Genomic DNA, 21,049 nt, shown 5'->3' on the forward strand with positions numbered 1-21,049 from the left:
CACAGAATACACACACACATAAGTACAGACAAACTAAGAAATCTCCTGCGGGGGATATTCATAGGAGCAGGATTTTCTTTAAATAGGTTGTATATTAATAGCTACCAATTAAAAGCATTGCTTATATCTGAAATAAAATTTAATACTTGACCCTTTAAGTACATAATAATGCGTGTGATTGTGGTTATGGAAAAAATATCTGAACAAGGAATTTTTTTGTGTTGTAATCTCAGTAGGACTGTATGCAGAAGCATGCAACATCATTTCAAAACCAGGTACAAACTCACAAATGTGATCAACAAAGAATGCTTTTAATAGTTGCCCAAGTCACACATCATGTACATTTTACCAAATAAATCCCAGTAATGTTTTGGAATTGTGGTGTGGAAGTGTATTAAGATCAAAAAAGGAACAAAGTATGTTTACACACAAGGAAGAAAAATCAAGCAGTGAACATTATGCTGAATTTAAAGTAATTGATTCACAAATCTTCCTTTCTCTTTTTCTGTGGCTCTCCCTGGGGTGCTTGGGTGTGAACACTGACACCCTTGTTCATCAGGTGGACTCTGTCATGTGTAAAAGTCTCACACACACACACACACACACACACACACACACACACACACACACACACACACACACACACACACACACACACACAGAGGGAAAAAGAACTCCCAAAACGTGAGTGCCAGCAAGTGAGAAACACCAACAAGCACACGTGTTGTGTTAGTAACCTCAGCCCTTTGTGTGTGTGCGTGTGTGTTTGTGTGTCTCAGGGGAACAGGGCTCAGGACTCAATTAAGCAGGCATGTGTGGAATGCTTTCAGGGGGAACGGGACAAGATGGCCATGGGGCCGACGCTACGCGCCTCCCTGTCTCACTTGCCCTTGATCTCAATTGGTCTCGCTTTGCCTGACCCGTAGCAGCGTGAAGGGGAGCCATGTCGGATACACACACTTATACACACACACAAAATGCCATGAAGGGAGGAGATGTCTTGCCTGGACAGACTAAAGAGCTCTCGAGGGTCCTCGGCTGTGTCTCTTGTCGTTTTCTCTCTGTCTCCATTGACACTAGGGAGATAAACGAGGCTTGGTCGCCTAATGAAGCATGTTCAATCCTCTACTAGCTTGTAATACAGTTACTAATAGCCTATTCATGGGTGCAATTCTTATAAAATCCTCTTCACTCACTGTTAAGGCTGCCCATGTGTGCGGGTCATTTACAGTGATAATGTCCTTTTTGGGAGTGCTGGATAGACTTTATGGGTACAGACGAAGAGGGCTTTTTCAAGCGTACAATAGTGTCATACAGGGGTTTCCTGGCAGTTTAAATTCGAATTTAATAATGTCATTAGAGTTTATAAAGTTTGAGTCTGCAATCCGTGTCACCTGGTCTGTAGCCTGTCCCAGCCAGCATAGGGCGAGAGGCAGCAATATAAATCTCTCAACCCTGAATCATAAAGTAATTGCCAGAAAATTATAATTTTTTTGAAACTGGAGTGTTTATAGAGCCTTCTCATAAATTTAAAAAAGAAATAAATTTAATATCAGTTTGTATATATATGCTTTTCTGCAATTTTCTGCTTCAAAATGTATTGTCCAAATTATTTAGGTTTTTTGGGGGAAAAAAAATCAAACTTATGATGTCGAGATCTCAAAAACTCATGGATCAAATAAGATACACTTGGCATTACAGGGATAAGCAAAGGCAGGTATCCCCACCTGTGGTCAAATTAGAACCACCAGTCAATCTGACATGTATGGCAGGCGGCTGTGGTTCAAGTGACAGAGCTGGTCTTCTACCAATCAGAAGGTCTGTGGCACCCTCTCTCCTCCAGCCTGCATGCTGAAGGATCCTTCCACAAGATATTGAACCCTGAGGTGCCCTGATACAGTACAAAGTGCTTTGACTGCTCAACTGAGTAGAAAGGCAAACAGAAACTCCACACAGAAAGCCTGAAAGTGCTAAACCCTGCACCATATCAACTCTATTTGGAACACTAGAAATGAAGTGTTCAATACAAAAAAAAGTGTCACTGTTTCATCATTAATTTAAAAAAAAAAAAAAAAACAAGTGGTGCTGGGCACAACAAACCCTTCCGTCACTCTCCAAATACTGAGTCACCAAGGTAACACATAGGTCCTATTGCACATGCCCATAATTTTCCTTTGACCTTAACCTTGAGGTCAAGGTCGCCAGGATTCAAACTTGTCCAAGATTTTTTTGTAGATGCAGCTATGGTGTGAATTTGAAATCTGTTCAAAGTTATCGCGTTCACAAGTTTTTCTGAAAAACCTGACCTCTGACCTTGACCCAACTATCGCAAAAAAAAAAAAATTTCATACAGTCATCTAGGGGTCACTGGCCATCTTTTGGGCAAATTTGGTATGAATCGGACTCATATTTTGCTGGTGGAATAAAAAAAAAAAAGCAGTTTTGTGAAATGTAAGTGAAACAGCTGCATTTACCTGTTTTGAAGATTTCATAGCGAAGCGAGAACCCTGCCCCCTGGTGGGCATAGTCTGACACAAACTTGATGTGGAGTGCAGGACCTGACGATATGATCGGTGCGGGGGCGATGTTACTGCAGTGCTTCCCAAGTAGGTCAGCTGACTCTGAGTTCCCATCATGGATCTCTACATAGTCATACCTGCAAAAAAATAAACACATCTCACTAAATACCTGGACTGAATTTCAATGCCATTTTAGTTGCAATCCAGAGATGTGTAGCTGGTACAAAGAAGCATTCATGTATCAATTTTCAGTCTATAATATCTGTGCACCTACTTAATCATCTGAAGACATTAAATTAGTGTACTGATAAGGTGTTTAGTACAGGAGAGGAAATTATGCTTCAATTACATGAAGAGAAAATTGTTAAATTCCCTACACGCTGCTTTTATTAGTCTTTTTTTCCCCTTTCTTTTTTATTTGGCAGGCATCACATTGGATTTGGTTATAAAAAGGAAGCAATGAGCAGATTGTTTGCATCTATAAGGGGCTAGAGGGACTTCTGAAAGCACAGTTACTATCAGCAGAGGCATGGGTGTCATTACGATTCGAATAAATACAGCAGAAGAAGCTGGCAGTTCACATATGATGTAAGATGAAAAGAACCACCTGCATAAAGCAAAATAGGAAAAGAAACCTTTTTAGAATTCCATAACTGCGCCATAACCGACTGATTACATACTTTGTGGTCTACGAAACCCCATTTTGGGGACTATAACGACATTGAAATAAAAACAAAAGGAAAGTATGAGTAATATAATAAGCTCTCTTTTACTTTGCATAAGTACACAGTGATGTCACACACATACTGCAGTTTAGAAAGTCCCACAAACGGATTCCCACTTTCACATAATACATTTACAAATTTGATGACTTTCAAAGCAACAGAATGCAACACACACAAAAAAGAAAGAAAATGGAAACAAAAAAAAATGTCAGTTGAACAATGATTGAGCCATTTCCCATAAATCACAAGCTTTCTGGTTTAAGGGTCAAAGCCACAAATGTAAACAAAAGCCAAACTGTTTGAACCATGAATAGACACTATGCCCTTTGATGCTTTAAATTAACTAATGTGCTCCAAATGACTCCAGCTTACATCCTGCAGAAATGTGATTTAATAATGTTTGTAACTCAGCTTGCTGTCCACATTGTCAGAAAGGATTCAGGTCATATTAGTACTTGTTATACCCGCTTGACTTGGAAAAATGCCAAACTTTGTTTATTACTTTAGAGGCTGTGTCAATTTTTTTACTTTAAAATATGAGAGAAAGCAACTGCAATAAACAAGGATTCCTTCATAAAGAGATGAACTACAATTGATTAAGAATATCAACAACTAAATGACAGTTTCCCTATCAAGTGCTGATACTGTTTAATAGTTTTTTTTGTCTCTTTTATTGTATGAAAACAGAAATAACATAAAGATTCACACTAAAATCATAATTATCCACAATATTACACTTTTATTTACTACAGATGAGCAAAAGGGATGTTAGCAATTGTTTTCCTCTGTAAAAGGATGGTACTGACAGCACATCTATTTTTATTTTTGTTTCTTTCATGTTTTCTGAGCACAAATGTTACAGTCTATCTCTAGACCGACAGCAGGAGCGTTGCCTCTGTGTCTGAATACCAAAGACGCACCTGCCTGTCTCTAAAATAGCTTCCTGGAAAGAAATTCCTTCAGCAACTAACTTTAATTAGGTATTTTCTTACAGCAAAACAAAACTTTGGCCGACCTCTTCCTGGACATGTTTGCCGAGTACTTCTGACCACATTAACGCTGAGTCACATGAATTGCTTTAACACTGAGTTTTTAACATTTCTCTAAATAATCAAATGGACATGCTTCCCCAAGAGGTTTTTACATTTATGCCAGAGTTTAAAAAGTTTATACTTTTCAAAAAAACACTTAACTAGCAGCAGAAGGCCACCCAGTGAGCCAGTGGATGAATGTAGCATGCGCCACTGGATATTAAAAGTGCAGTACAGATGCATTAATGTTAAAAACATATATGAGGGGTGTTAGCCTTTTCGTGATTTGTCAGCTTGCATTTGTTATGAACAGTGTTAGGTGTAACGTGTTTATTTAACCCATTACTGTACTAAATTTAGTATTCACATTACAGTTACAATTATGTTGTTACTTGTGTCACAAAGTTTCTTCAGTTATCTGCAGGATGGGCACATAGAAGGAAAATAAAAATGCCAAACATGTCTTTTTCTTCCTGCTCCTGCACTACAATCAGTTGATTTCAGTTAGTGTGCAGGGAGGAGAAAATCGTGGAGTGGTCTTCTAAGGAGCAGTGATATGAGCATTATTTTTATTTTTATTGCATGAAAGGACAGGTGTGTGATGGTAAAGTGCAAACAGCATCCAGGACAGAAATAATTGCATTATATTGCAAAGATCTGCACAGACAGCATGCTAACACAAAGCAAGTGAAGAACCCAGAGTGGTGTTAAAGCTGACCCCAGGCCTGCAACCAGAGCCTGATCTTAAACAGGTAACAAAGGCAGTGATGAGCAGTCAGACTCAGCACTGTAGCCTCCAGTTCTGTAACTGATTCTACAGTAGAATTGCAGTGGCACTAATAGAAAACACTAAAAAACACAAACAGAAAAATTATATGCACATCCTCATTAGGATAGGGATTTGTGTTGGTGTGTGGGACTGTACCCTTAAGTTTATATTGTTAATTATGTCACAATGCATTTTGGGCCATGGTATGGAGTAATGCAAAAATAATACATTGAGCTACTTTCCCCAGGGATTAAATGCATTAATAATAATAAAAAAAGTAACAAGTAATGTGTCATACATTACTAGTTTTAAGTAACGGCCACAACAGTGGCTATGAATGCTGTCGTTTCTGAACACAGAAGCCAAAACACATACACAGATGCACTGCTTTTGTCATTTAAAAGGACAGTAATTAATTCTGCAAAGATTATTCAGCCCCAACTCAGAACCTTATAACAAGGCACCTGGTTTTAAGAAAGCAGCAACCTCTGTTGTTGAAAAATGAAGACAACGCACAAGTGACAAAAACTGCAGTTCCCCAAATGGCCACTGGAGGCCAGCTCCATAGGCGAGTCAGTCTCCATGCACTCCCATATTAAACTGTTTGACTTTAGTGGAGGAAAAAGGATGTTTACATCCTGGTACAAAAACCAGTAAAACAAATAACACGAGGTTAACTGTACATACAGCATGTCCAAAAAGTGTTTTGGTGACTGCCATTCCAGCCATCCATTCTCTTCCACTGATTCAGGGTCACAGCTGGGCTGGAGTGCATCCACTGCAATTCTAGTATTTTATTACTATGTTACTTATCCCTAATTAACAAGTATTTTTGTCTGTGTCCTGCACCCATATAACATGTGGCTTAGTAATCAAGCTTGTTAGCATAACCTGATGGCTGTGTACATCATTTATGTACAGTTTATAATTTTAACTCTAGTCAAGTCCTGCTGTTTAGTGCTCTTTTCTCATGATTTGATACATCCTGCCATAATTAAATACCATGCATCCATCTTCTTTTGCTTATCCAATTTTTGAGGGTGGGTATCCTAGCCGCCATAGAGTGAGAGGCAGTCTGTCTGTGGCCAACACAGAGAAATAACTGCCAAACTTTTAATGTTGTTACATTTTCATCATGTTATACTCTCAGTAAGCATTTTACCGCATATGCAGCCTTGAACAATAAACTCTATAAACAATAGCAGTGATTTCAAGACTAGGGAAGCAGACAGCTTTGTAAAATGTGAGTGTGTAGCCTGACAGGTGAGCCACCTCCCGACATAATGAGGGTCACACACCTCCTACTCTCCCATCATGTTTTGTGAGGAACTAACACAGTTATGACGCAAGCTGTCACTGTGCTGTGAGCATGTGTGTGTGCATCTGTGTGTGTGGATGTGCGTGCATGTGTGCATGTGTACGTGTCATAGTTCCTGTCATATTTCCCCAAGAGAACGCCTCATTGTGGTGACAGTTTCCTCCTCCCCTCTCTGGCATTGACAACTTTGTTTAACAGTTAGTCATATCCGCACAAGATCTCCTTTTCTTTCTTTGTTCTGGCCTGCTCTTTTTCAATTTATTCCTAGCGGTTTCTTTCGACTGTCATTCTTTTTCTCCCTTCTTTCCTCTCTTTTTTGGTGTAGCGTGTTGTCAGGCACATAACCAGTGGCCAGGAGCCAGAGTGTGGGTAAGAGAAAGGAAGCAGAGGTGGGGAAGAAAGATTAGTGGAGTTTTTTTAATCTTTTCATTTTTAACTCTACTTCATTATTAGCACTAATAGGAAATGGAGATTATGAGCAAGATAGACAGGTGGCAAAAAAAAAACCCATAATCATTTTTTCCGAGGCCCAGCTGTCCCCATCGACACCAAAATACTCGAGCCTGGTATTATCCTCTTTGGAAAGCATTTTGGAAAAAGCTCTGTTTTCAGGTGTAGAAGCAGGTTCAAAATGAAGAGGAGAAGATTTAAAATTTAGCCGGCACAGTGCAGATGTAGCCTGAGAGAGAACATGACACTGCATTCACTCTGCCAACTCCACACCTATAAGACAGACAGAGACAGGTGGATTCCATGCCAACCTCCCTCCCTACAGCTCTCTGCTTTTGGTAGAAAGCAAAGACACACACTCGCATGAGACCTGCATCCACACACACATATAAACACATGGGTACACACACAGGCCCTGTGGCCATGCACATTGATCTGGAGAAGGGTTTGAGGTTTCCAATCTGTCTATGTGTAGGAGGTTCAGAGCTTCTAACAAACTGTTTAATCCCATCACCCCAATATATTTCAATTCAGCCAATCAGTGATTTACTGAGACTTGCCATAGGGAATAACAAGAACCCCAAATTTGTTTCTCCCACACTTCTCCCTAAAATGCATTTGTTAACGAGCTGTTAAATTTCATGAAGGAATTTATGAGGGGGAAAAAAAACAAAACAAACACACAAATGTTTAAAAAACATGTAACATGGGAGACTATAAACCAGGACAAGCTTCAAGGATTGTAAGCACAAACTGAGCTGTGAAAGAAGGCCTTAAACCAACTCTAACATCTGACATTCCGAGAGATGTGTGTGTCTGTGTTTGTTTGTGTTTTGGGGATGTTTCCGAAGCGAGAAAGCCAAGGCTTTTCCAAAGCCTGCCTGACGGGAAGCAAGGAAAAGATTTGGATGCAGATGAACTTCCACCCCTCCTTCGTTCTAATTGCCTTTCACACGTTCTCTCTCTGTCTCTCTCTTTAGTTTGGGAGTTTGTCTTCTTTCACCTGCACATTTCTTTCAAACATCAGAGGTGCCCTCAGCAGCAGACAGAGCGTCTGTGCAGCACACATGACCGGTCACAGCCAAACACAACAAAGAGAGCTGAAACAGGGCCAGCTGGGCATTTAAGTGTGACAGGATTTTGATGATTGGAGAAAACAGAGCGAGTGGATGTCTTTTAAAGTGCTTTTGTGTTGCATTGTGTTAAATGGTGCAATTTTAATCTCTTAAATGTTTTTGTTTAATTTAGTGATTTTTTTGTTTGAAGCTACTTTTGAACTGTTTTTGGAACTTTTTTTTAAACAAAGAAGACATTGTGATTTTAATCATGAAATCAGTTGCAGCTTAAGGGACTTAATCATCCTGTGATATGAAATTGCTGCTTTTTGTGGGTGTTTTTTGTTTATTTTTTTGTAAGTTATGGTTTCGAGGAAGGGAATTAAAACAGCTTTTTTTAAAGGAAATGAAATTTGTTGCATAGGCAATTCATACGCACATGCATGCAGACATCCTTTCCAGATTCGGCCGTGTGAATGATGTAATGGACATTAAACTAAGTTAATCATCAGAGGTATTTTAAAGCTGTTGAAAAGGAAGTGAAATTTAACTACTGACTCACTGTCAAGACAAGGAATAATTATAGATTTGGTTTAAGCAAGCCTCTGGGTATCACAAATGCTTCTTGTAACAGTGCATGTTCACAGCCTGGTACAATCAAATGGTTTTGCTCTCCACTTTACCCCATTCACAACAACTCTACATGATTACAGATGCTTTTACTGACTGGTAGATGCTGACACAGGCAACTCTGTAGCCAGTAGCTATCTGCTATGCTTCGCCTTTTCCAATCTGAGTCACTGAACTGCACTTTTAGCCATGTTTTGTGGTTTTTGTTGCCTTTTTAAAGCGTTTTATTACAAATATTAGATAAATAACGTGGCTTGTTGTGTGTTTCACTGCACTAATAGACTGTCCATGAAATCTTTGGTTCATTTTTTGAGGGAGGGTGTGGGGGGTGAAACATTTGTATGCTACTCAGCACAAATTAGCAGTTATTAGAATCTGTGTAATGCACTCACACAGTCTATGGGTGCACCTTTTTAACCAAGCTTGCTAATAAGTTAATTTGCCACCATTTCATTAAAATATGGTTACTTCTGAATTTTAAAAAAAAGGAGATTCAATGGCAGTGAAACTATGGTCAAGCTTCAAAATGTGAATGCACAAACTAAATGGTGGTTTTGCAGCTGCTTTGCCCATATTTTTTATACAGTCTGAGGCTATGGGTAAAAAATAATTTCTGAATAGGGTTATCAGAACTCAGAGCTACTACTTGTTTCATATTCAAAATATTTATAGCTGATTATTGTGGATAAGACCAGTGGGTCCCCCTGCAGCACTTATGTTATATGATTTAATTCCAGAGTTCATTTGTGTACGACCCGCACACCAGCTCCCTGTTAATACAGTATATTCATGTACCTGTGTAAACTTAAAGCAACAGTCAGTTTGTCACCTAACCAGTTAATAGAGAGTGAGGAGGATGACTGACTTCACTGATATCAAGTAATAGGACTATTACTGCAGACAGCTGGACAGTGTGTGTTTGTGTGTATATGCGTATGTACGTGGATGTGGATGTGTCTGTCCAGCAGTAGTCTCCACGACAACCAATCGATTCCTCATTATGGCTTTAACACACATTGATCAGGATCAGTCCTTCACTGCTGCACACACATATACACACATTCGTGCACAGATACACACACATACACACTATTATTACACTAACAGACTAGGTAGCAGGTAGACCTTCAGGGCACTGGGGAGTGTCTGTAAATCAGAGAACTGATATTATCATTATTACCTACACTACCTGAGGGGTGTGTGTGTGTGTGTGTGTGTGTGTGTGTGTGTGTGTGTGTGTGTGTGTGTGTGTGTGTGTGTGTGTGTGTGTGTGTGTGTGTGTGTGTGTGTGTGTGTGTGAGCGAGAGACAGATAGATAGAGTGGATTTCCTAAAATCACCACCTTGGAGCTTAACAAATTTTCTAATTTCTTTTTCTGTAACATCAGGTCACTCAAGCAGTGGAAGATAACTTAATCTAACCTTCCAGTGGGGTTGAAGTGTCTGCTTATTAGTTCTGCACTGGTTATGTACTCGAGGCATTTTCTCTAGTTTGGGGAAGAATAACCTGCTTCCCAAGCTGAAAAAGCAACACTTTGAATCATTGCTGCTTTTTTTGTTAGTTTTTTATTGCACATTAATATCAGAGATTTGGATTCAATGAAAGATCACATGGAAACATCTGAAGAATGAAACCATCCAAAGCAAATAAATAAATAAATAAAAATACTGAGGAAATCTCATCAGCTTGTGACAGTGAGGTTATGTTCACATGCATACTGGTGACAAAACATTTGTCTAGGTCTCTTCAGCTGGCTGCATTGCTCAGCATCCATATGTGTTGCTCTCCATATTGTCAGCATGTGAATGTAATTTCAGCACAAATACAACCCTATATGGGAGTGGTAAGTAACTGCAGATGTTGTTTATTGCCTCAGTGTACAGAAGCTACTGTTATTTGGGTCACCTATGTAGCTCAGTGGCAGACAAGTGATGAACAAATGACTATGCAACAAGAACAACAAGCGTCCGCTCTCTACAAATAAACTGGCAGCACGACCGTGATCCAACCGGCAGGGGGGAAAAAAGGCATGCCTCACACTGCTTTGTAGACATCTGGTGCAGTTGGTGCCTGAAGGTTTGCCTGGAGAGGAATTTTCCTTTCTCAAAAGCAGGCAAATAAACTTAAACTATGTATCGTACCACAGATTTGGGCTCAGAGAAGAACCCTTAGCTTCTTTGTGTTGGGACGCTTGTCAGGGTGCACCACTCTCCTGCTTGTAGTAACTGTGATGTTAATTCAAACATGCAGGCAGCTGCTAAATGCCCACAGCTGGTAATTGAACAACCACTGTCACTCCATATGTTGTTCTTCTTTCTTCCTCCCTCTGTCATATAGGCTTTTCATCTCTCCCTCCACCTTTCTCTTTTTGCCATCCTGCCCTAAGGCTAGTGTCACGTCACATCACTCTCCCTTTACTTCTTCTCTTGGTCAGATCACTGGGACTTCTGCTCACCAGTCAGGTGTGTGTATTTGTGTATGTGACAAAATATTAGAATCACAACACTCAGTACTGTGTGATTAATCAATGTTTGTATTTATTATCTGGTTCAGATTAAACTAGACATCTTTGCAAAGTAATGTGAGAAGAGAAGAGAAGAGAAGAGAAGAGAAGAGAAGAGAAGAGAAGAGAAGAGAAGAGAAGAGAAGAGAAGAGAAGAGAAGAGAAGAGAAGAGAAGAGAAGAGAAGAGAAGAGATAGCGTGAAGTTAAATGATTGATTGAGGTAGAGTACAAAGACAAGGTCTAAATCATTAGTGAAACCATTAATGTTGGCTGGTGCTTCTCTGTCATATAAATCACTTTTTAACTCACTGCTTTACTCCACACTTATTGTTTAAGCCATACAGCCGTGAAAATGGTGATGTGACTGTCTGCCGGTTACACGGTACCAGGGTTTATTTTAGAACCAGAATATGCTGGCACTTTCTGCTTCTACTCTTTATGGAGGTTTATGGAACCTTCATACTGCATGTCAGTGTGTGTTTATCATTTCAATATAAGCAGGCAGCATTTTACTAGGGTGTGGTCCCTCTGAATATGAGGAGGTCGAGGTAGACACCAACACAGAAAGGGAACTCAAGTGATCTATGGATGCAAATTAAAGAGGATGAGGACAAGTATGAATAAGTAGATGCATTTTAAAGTTAGAAAGAGAGAGGGAGAGGAAGTTTAAAAAAAAAGACTGGCAGAGAGAAGAGGGGGAGAGTTTGGCAGGTGGTTTGCTGTCTATTTCTTCTGATATATAATGCTGAATAATGACATGGACTATAAAATACTGGCACACAGCAGAAAGAAGATGGCGGGAAAGGAAAGGAAAGGAAAGGAAAGGAAAGGAAAGGAAAGGAAAGGAAAGGAAAGGAAAGGAAAGGAAAGGAAAGGAAAGGAAAGAAATTAGATGCATATAGAGACAGGAGATTGAACAAGATGAGGCCAAAAGGAAAGAAGAGGACGGACTTCCGGTTATGGCGGCCATGTGAGAGGACGTGTCTTCACCGCTCTGCTGTTCCAGTCAAAGAATTTACCTAAAACTCCTTCCCTTCAAAACGAACTAAATGACAAAAGAGCGCGTGAGTTCGGAATAATGCCTAAAGCAGCAAAAACATCCCAAGAAGTAAGTGAAAAGGCGAAACAACACAAGCTAACGGAATACCACCTTCGTGGTGAAATGCAGAAAGCTAATGCTAGCTCATCCTCCGCTCCGATGGTTGCCGCAGACAGAGAAGAGAACCCGAAGTCTCAAAGCAGCAAGGTGGATGAAATACTTTCTGTTGTTAATTCGATCCAGAAGGATTTCTCCTCTAGATTTGATGAGGTTCTGGGCTCCATCGACAGTGTAAGAAAAGAGATAAATGACTGTACTCAACGAATCACAGAAACCGAAACACGTATTTCTGATGCGGAGAGTGAGATAGAAATACTACGAACTAAGGTGGATACGCTAGAGTCCAAGAAGAAAGAATTGGAAGATAAAGTTACGGATCTGGAGGCTAGGTCGAGACAAAACAACCTGAGGCTTATCGGTCTGCCGGAGGGAGCTGAAGGACAGAATCCATGTGAGTTCCTAGAGAAGTGGCTGCCGGAGACCCTCGGTGTTGGAGCGGTGGTCGTGGAAAGAGCGCATCGAATTGGACCCCGGAGGGACAGCACTGCAGCGCCTCGCACTTTAATAATGAGATTTCTTAGCTACAAGGATAAGCAGCGTATTGCTCTAGCATCAAGAGTTAATACTGAAATTCGTTACCAGAATCATCAAGTCCGGCTCTACCCAGATACGGCGGCGGATCTTTTCCAGCTTCGGAAGCAGTTTGACCCGATACGCACAGAACTACGCAAACTGGGACTGCGCCACGGGGTGGCTCACCCAGCCAAGCTGCTGGTGACTTATCAGGACCGAACTCATGTTTTCAAAACAGCGGCGGCTGCACGTGAGTTTTTACAGAAAATCCAGAAGAAAACCAACGGGGAGGCAACAGTGGCTTAAACGCCCATACGGTTTCTTAAGTTAACAATTTGTGGCTTTCTATAACCAAGTTGTTGCCTTTATTTGTCAGTTATATGGGTGATGGAACAACAGGGATCTAGTACGAATACATTTACTCCTGCTTAGGGATGGCAAGGGGGAGCATGCACATACCGGTTGGTGTGCATGCATGCTAATAAGCTCGAACCCGTGAGCAAATATATGGAAGATTAAAGTACTGTTATGTATAGTGAACAGCATCGGTAAACATCGGTTTTTTGTTTTGGTCATTGAGTGGTTAGACTGCTCCTCACTGTGTGTGGATCAGTCACACGTGGTAACGGGAGGTGTACGGAGGGGGGAGGGAGTCCCTCGGAAGTCGGACTTGGTGTGGGAAACTAGGTTTAGGGGATATGTTGTGAGTTTTGTTCTGTTTAAGCTTCTCAAATGTTCATGTTGGTATGGGGTAAACTTTTTTTTTTATTTTTTCTCCATTTCTGGTAATTTGATGGATCTTACATGTCGCAAGCCTTAAATGTTAAAATGGTTACATGGAACTGCAGGGGCCTACAACGTCTAAAGAAGGTCAAACAAGTCATTAATAAACTGCAAGATTTGGATTCCAGAATAGTATTTCTACAGGAGACGCATCTTATGAAAGAGGATGAGGGGCGGGTCAGGAGGAGGTGGCGAGGCAATGTATTCACTTCAACATTTTCTTCTCAAGCAAGAGGAGTTATGACTCTTATCCACGAATCTGTCCCATTCCTTGCAACCAATGTTATCAAGGATGAGAAGGGTAGATATTTGATAGTTCAGGGCTCTTTACTATCGGAAAAAATTAACCTAGTTAACGTATATGGTCCCAACACAAATGATTCTGGGTTTTTTCAGAACTTGTTCCTCTCACTTTCAGCGTTGCAGGGGCGCTTTGTGATCGCAGGGGATTTTAATTGTACTCTTGTTCCAGAAATAGATAGATCCACAGGGTCAGATCTGACACATAACACCTGTAGAACAACTATACAAATGTTTATGAAAACTCTCAGACTGGTAGACATCTTTAGGGAACTTCAGCAACAAACCAGAGCCTACTCATGCTACTCGGCAACATTTCAGACGTACTCGCGAATAGATTATTTTTTAATTTCAACAGAACTAATATCCAAAATTCAAAACTGTACCTATGGAAACATAGTGATTTCAGATCATGCTCCATGTTGTCTGAGCTACTGTGATAAGAATCTTACTAGGGATCCCCCTAGATGGCGCTTTCAGCATAAATGGTTGCAGGATGAAGATTTTGTTAAATATATAGGAATACAAATTGATGAGTTCTTTCAGTTGAATACTAATCAAACAACAGCATGCATCAGATGGGAGGCCTTTAAAGCATTTATTAGAGGTCATATTATTAGCTTTACAGGCAATAAGTCTAAGGAAGCCAAGATTAAAAGGCAGCACCTAGAAAATAAAATAAAGAACATTCAGGAGAAGGTTTTTCAAACAAATGATACTGAGTTGAAAAAACAGTTGTTGATCCTCAGAGCAGAATATGACAAAATGTCCAGTCTCAGAGCTGCATCCAGTCTCTTAAGATTGAAACAAAACTTTTACGAACAGGGGGATAAGGCTGGAAAACTTTTAGCTTGGCAGATTAAACGGCTTGAAACAACAACCTCGATTACATCAATAGAAACACAGAATAAAACTCTAACAGATCCAAGGGATATTAATAATGCTTTTAAAGATTATTATCAGAAATTATACGACTCTAAAGGAAAGTTAGACCAAGTGGAATTAGACAAGTTTTTAAGTAGACTACATATCCCTGTCATTGCAGAGGATTGTAGAGTAGACTTAAATATAGAAATAAATAAAGAGGAATTAGCACAGGCCATTAATGGAATGAAATCTGGTAAGCAACCAGGACCTGATGGTATCCCCATTGACCTTTACAAAAAATTTAAGGACAAACTTCTTTCTCCCCTTCTAGACATGTTCATGGAGTCATTTAAAAATGGCACCTTGCCTCCCTCTTTGAATCAGGCTCTAATTATTCTGCTGCCAAAACCGGGTAGGCCTCCCAATAAATGTGAAAACCTGAGACCCATTAGTCTACTTAACTCTGATCTCAAAATCATCTGTAAATTATTGGCACTACGACTGCAAATAATCTTACCAGATATTATAAATAAAGATCAAAATGGGTTTGTAGTAGGGAGGCAGGGATATCACAATATTAGAAGAGTCCTGAATATTATTTGGTTCAAAAAGAACGCTAAAGACACAGGTCTTCTTTCAGTGGACGCGGAGAAGGCTTTTGATAGGGTCGAATGGCCCTATCTTTTTAACATATTGGAAAGGTTGAATTGTGGTAGTAACTTTATTAAATGGGTTAAAATATTATATAACAATCCAACGGCAGAAATAGTATCAAACAAAATATTTTCAAGGGCGATTCAAATCAGGAAGGGTTGTCGCCAGGGATGCCCTCTCTCTCCCTTACTATTCACACTAGCAATCGAGCCTTTGGCATCAGCTATTCGTCTCCATCCACGAATATCTGGGATCACGGTGGGTCCCACAGAGCACAAAATTTCTCTATTCGCTGATGATGTTATTTTATTTCTAACAGATCTGAAAAACTCAATTCCGGCGACGATGGAAGTGATCCAGGAATTTGGGAGAGTCTCAGGCTACAAAGTAAATAATACAAAATCCTCTATTCTGGTATTAAATCAAGGTGAAAGGATCAACCCCATCAGTGAGATTAAGCAATTTAACGTGGTGGAACATTTTGTATATTTGGGTGTTCAGATTTTCCCAGAACTACAACAAGTGGTCAAATCCAACTACGAACTCCTAATGAAAACAATAGCTGCCTCAATTAACAACTGGACATCTCTGCCTATATCCATATTGGGAAGAGTTAATGTCCTGAAAATGAATATACTTCCAAAGCTATTATACCTCTTCCAAAGCATTCCCCTGCCGCCTCCTCCTGAATTATACAATTGGCTGAAAAAAAACATTTTAGGTTTTGTGTGGAATAATGGAAGGTCTAGGCTTCGCCTCTCGTTGCTTTATTTACCATTTGATAGAGGGGGGTTAAAGTGCCCCAACTTTAAACTTTACTATTGGGCCACTCAACTAAGGACTATTATGTTCTATTTTGCAGATAAAGATAATCCTCATTGGGTAGAAATGGAGTCCCACAATTTAAGTCTGACTCTTCCATTGTTCATATACTCCGACACATTAAAGAAGTTACAGAAACACACTACAAATCCCATTCTGAAAAACATGATAAAAATTTGGCAGGATGTTAGAAAATACCTTGCGGAGCCAAACAACATATCCCAATTTAGCCCAATATGGGGTAATCAGCTGTTTGCTCCAGGTAGGGCAGATGCAACCTTTAGGCTTTGGGCACTGCAAGGTTTAAAAAGTATTGGGGACCTTTACCCATCAAATTCTGATATATTTTTGTCATTTGGAGAGCTACAAATCAAATTCAAGCTGGATAAAAAGCACTATTTCAAATTTCTTCAGATAAGAAGCTTTGTTAAAGCAAACTACAACAATCTTAACAAGCCCCCTCTTACCTTACTTGAAAAGTTAATGATTCGGAATAAATCAAGAAAGGGCATCATTTCAGACTTTTATAATGTCCTGATCTCCAACACATTAGAGAACTCAAACAATAAGCTTATAAACTGGAATTTGGACCTATCATCAAATATCAGTGAAAAGGATTGGGAAAGGGCTTTAATTAAAACTCACACAATGTCCATAAACAGCCGTCTTAGAATTCTACAATTTAAATGGCTAATGCGTATCTATGTTACGCCTGTGCATTTAAATAAATACAATAATAATATTCCAGATCTTTGTGTAAAATGTAACTCCAAAGGGACTTTAATACACTGCATGTGGGAATGTAGACAAATCAAAGCATTTTGGACAGAGGTGAAAGATATAATTGAAAAAATTATCTCAAAACAAGTTCCATTGGATCCTAAACTGTTCCTGTTAGCTTTATATCCTGGGGAACATAACTTTATTAAATCAGAACGTACCTTTATAGATATAAGCTCGTTAGCTGCAAAAAAATGTATTGCTTTGGTTTGGAAAAACATCAGCAGACCTAGTGCCACACAGTGGTTAAAACAGATGTCGTCTAATTTGCCGCTAGAAAGAATAACATATATTAGGAATTCCAAACAGTATCTTTTCGAGAGTATTTGGGGACCTTTCATTAATTATATTAAGAACTTAGACTTGACAGAAGGTTTGTTTGAGTTCTGATTTGCCGGAACCTGTGGTGTGCCATGTTGTATAGATGTATATATTCATATTTGACCAATTTGTAATCTGCTCGAATACCCCTGTCTTTGAGAAGCTGTGTTTTTTTTTTTTTTTTTTTTTTTTTTTTCTATTTGTCTCTTTTTTCTTTTTTCCTTTACTTCTTTATTTTCATTTCTCTAAGTTGAGTAAAACTAATGACTACCATGTAATAACTACAAAGAGAACCCGTTCAGACAATTACGTGCTTGTATTTGCAAAGTGAAAAATCCTAATAAAAAATATATTGGTAAAAAAAAAAGGAAAGAAGAGGACAGGTGATGAAGAAAGCGGCAGAAGGCAGGAGGAAAATGAAGGTGGGAATGACAAAGTTGCAAGAGTAAATGAAAGATGATAGATGGGGTCCACTGGACAGCAGCGAGAGGGTGGGAGGGGCAAGGAAGGGTGAGCTGAACAGTGGGAAGGGAACAGGAAAAGAGCCAAGAGGAAAGAGGAGAGGAGAGAGAGGGAGAGGAGGTAGCTGTCAGGATGATTTGAGCCTGCCCCCAATGGACCCTGACGCTGCACTTTTCCCTGAGCTTGTGTGTGTGTGTGTGTGTGTGTACACACGTTCTTTCCAAACACTCCAAATAGAGATCTTGCTTTCAGAGACAGAGCAGTGCAGTGAGCTAAGAGGAAAGTATGAAGCAGTCAACCAGCTGCTGCCTCATACAGTAAACTTTAAGAAACAATTTTTTATATTCACTATGCCAGAAGTTGCCACATGCATCAAGAGAAGTGCTATACCTGTATTTCACAAATACTGCACACACACACACAGAGAAGAAAGTGTGGCTTTTCTCTTTAGTATATTTGTGAAAAATAATAAGGTTTAAGAACTTCATCCAAAAAGCTGTCAAAGAACTGGAATTGTTGCCGCATTGAGACTTCTTTACTGTCATTTGCACTGCTAAAGCAATGGTCTGAGAGTTAGAAAAGGTTTATGTCACTGTCATATCTGCCATATGTTAATTCAATCATAACAAGCATGCTCGCCCTCCCTTCTCCTCATCAAAAAAAGCAAAGGAGCATATACATGCTTATACTGGCTGAGCTGTAGGACACTCCACTGTCTAAACACTACAAAATTCAGCTCTGCTTTAAACCCCTTGCCCTCTAAATTTTCTAACATTCAACAGAAGGAGAAACTGAGTCTGACCGTTTCTGACAATCACACCCATCTTCATGCTCTATTTTGAGATAAGAAAGTATGCAGGGTTTGGACTCACACGCTAACACAATACTCCAGGAGAGACACATATTTAAAAATTGTTTCTCAGTGCGCTCTAGGACAGCTGGTATTTCACAGTTTATAAACATATTTGATTTCCTGTATGGTTCTTAACACAGTGTTAGGTGTGCTGAATAACAGCGACACCAAGCATACATGCCTCTCAGGTGAAATAAAGCAGAAAATTCTCATCCCAGGAAATCAAATGCTGTTGTTCTATCAGATGTCGATGGTAATGTGGATGAAGACAGTGTTGTGCTATCAGCTGTGGCAACATTGGACATCAATGAAAATGACCCTGGTTTCAAAGAGCAGTAAAGTCTTCATTTGGAGGTCACACGGATGGAGCAAATTGTGAGTTTGTCGCCCAGGATACTGCGGTTGTGTGTCCTATTTTGAACTTTGATTTATTTGTGTTTTACTCACTAAGCAGTGACAATTAAGTTTAGGCACCAAAAACTGCTTGCTTAGGTTTAGCAAAAGATCACGATTTTGGTTAAAATATTCTTAATCACAACATTAAACTGACATGTTGAGAAATTTACAAGTGTCCATAAGTGACAAACTGGGAATTAAAGACATTCTTATTATGCTATAACCGAGTGCATTGAAGCAATAACAGCAAAGGGCAGCTCGTGTATATCACCGAGAAACCAGCAACAAAGGCCACCATGTAACACCCTCAGAGTGAGAACAAGCTGAAATGTCTTAAATAATCGGACACCTGACATGAAACATCTTTCATCATCTATAAAAACCAAAATGAAAAAGATACAAAACAGACAAAAAGCAACACAAGCTGTATATAAGTATATTATGTGGTTCCGACTGTCTTTGCCTTTTTTCACAAAATACACAGCAGACTTATATTTCCTGTCACATAATGAACATACGTGGTACCATACTGACTGTCATGTGATGGAAACCGGGAAGTCACGCTGATTCATGGAGTTCCTGATGTTCTTGTTGTTCCTTTTCATCTCCCTGAGTCCCCTCAGCTGTTTCCCTGCACTTAAATTACTGCTGTACATGAATCTTAATGAAAACATCTCTCTCTGTTCTGGCTTCCACTCCATCGATTTTCACTGCAGAGCCACCAGAGTGCTTGACAAAATGTGATGCATTATAGATTACAGATTCCCATCTTAAATTGCAATCAGGACCATAATAGATGAGACTGCTTTATCATAGTGACATAATAAAACAAGTCCTGTCTGGCTGGGCATGCAGATTCATAACAGTGCTGTTTGTGCAGTTTCGTGTATGTCTAAGTGTTAGTGAATGCTTCTTTGAGGGACAGATGCTACTGTATCATGAGGGGGTTGTTTTTAATGATAAAAAAGAGACTGGGAGGAAGCATATGCTTGTTCATAATTCACTCTTTGTCTGTTAACACAGATGACTCCTTTGTCCCAATAAAGTGAGTGTGTGTATTTTCCTCTCCACAAACTAAAGATTAATGGCAGTTTTCAGTTGCTTGAGCTGAAAATCTGCACAGCCAAGAAAAGACGTCCTTATGACCATATTAAGTGAAAGAGACATTAGACAGATAGCGATGGAGACAGAGGCACTGGTGTTTGTGTATCAGGCTTGTTGCTGCCCCCCCCCCCCCCCCCCCCCCCCCCCCCCACATACACACACACACACACGCACACGCACACACACAGACACATATTTCAACCTACCGTTGCGCACACAAACACACACTCAGGGCACTTGCTGCCTGTAGACTTAAATAGCTCTGAGTTGTAGAGCACTTGTAAATAAGTGTTAAGCTTGAGATGTTACCACAACACTCAAATTCAAATATCTCTCTCTTAATGGTATAATCTGGATGATGACTTTTTTAAAGGTACTTGTCATGACTGGGCGCAAACTGAAACTACTGAAATGCAGTGTACAAACACATATGTGCACTGTATAAATACAGTATGCATGAACTATAATAAATAAATCAAAGCCTGTTGTTTCTTGTAGCTTTCCTCCTCCTGGGAAATGACTGGTCCTTAAATGGATGCAAGAAATTCGGAGAGGAACGGGAAAGAAGGGCAGAGGTAGTGGATGGGAGGAAAGTTTGAGAAGGGAGAGTAGATGTGTCAGAGATACAAAACTGAGAAAGAAAGAGCATCTAATGTATCAAAGTGAATGCAGAGTAAAACTGGAGGGAAAAAAAAAAAAGAAGTTTTGAGGCCAGGGAGACAAGAGAGAGAAGTATGCTTTTCATTTCCACAGCACAGTGCGAAAGAAAAGCAAAACTGAGCAAAGCACAGCGAGCCTTTCAACCTTTCAGCCTTTCAACAAACAGGCAGCTGGTTGAAATATTGATGCTTCAATTCCAACAAAGGAATGTCTGAATGATTTTGGTACATCTGAGTGGAGAAATTCACCTATCTATAATTGATATGGCTGAAATGTTAATAACTGGATGGGAAAGCACCGGAACAGAGACATGGCAGCAGGAGAGGTTGAGGTGTGTGTGTGTGTGTGTGTGTGTGTGTGTGTGTGTGTGTGTG

The 21,049-nt window shown here is 39.8% G+C and overlaps 1 protein-coding gene across 1 annotated transcript in view; it reads right to left on the bottom strand.

Annotated features, from left to right (window-relative positions):
* Nucleotides 1–21,049, bottom strand: part of LOC115800293 (neuropilin-2-like) — a gene marked incomplete at its 3' end in the record, with an annotated part of 56,580 nt that overhangs the window by 21,764 nt on the left and 13,767 nt on the right. Inside the window, 1 exon segment of the mRNA XM_030757549.1 lies at nucleotides 2,475–2,656. Within this exon segment, the coding sequence (XP_030613409.1) occupies nucleotides 2,475–2,656 (182 nt within the window).

This window comes from Archocentrus centrarchus, chromosome 21 (assembly GCF_007364275.1).
Source record: "Archocentrus centrarchus isolate MPI-CPG fArcCen1 chromosome 21, fArcCen1, whole genome shotgun sequence".
Lineage (NCBI taxonomy): Eukaryota > Metazoa > Chordata > Actinopteri > Cichliformes > Cichlidae > Archocentrus > Archocentrus centrarchus.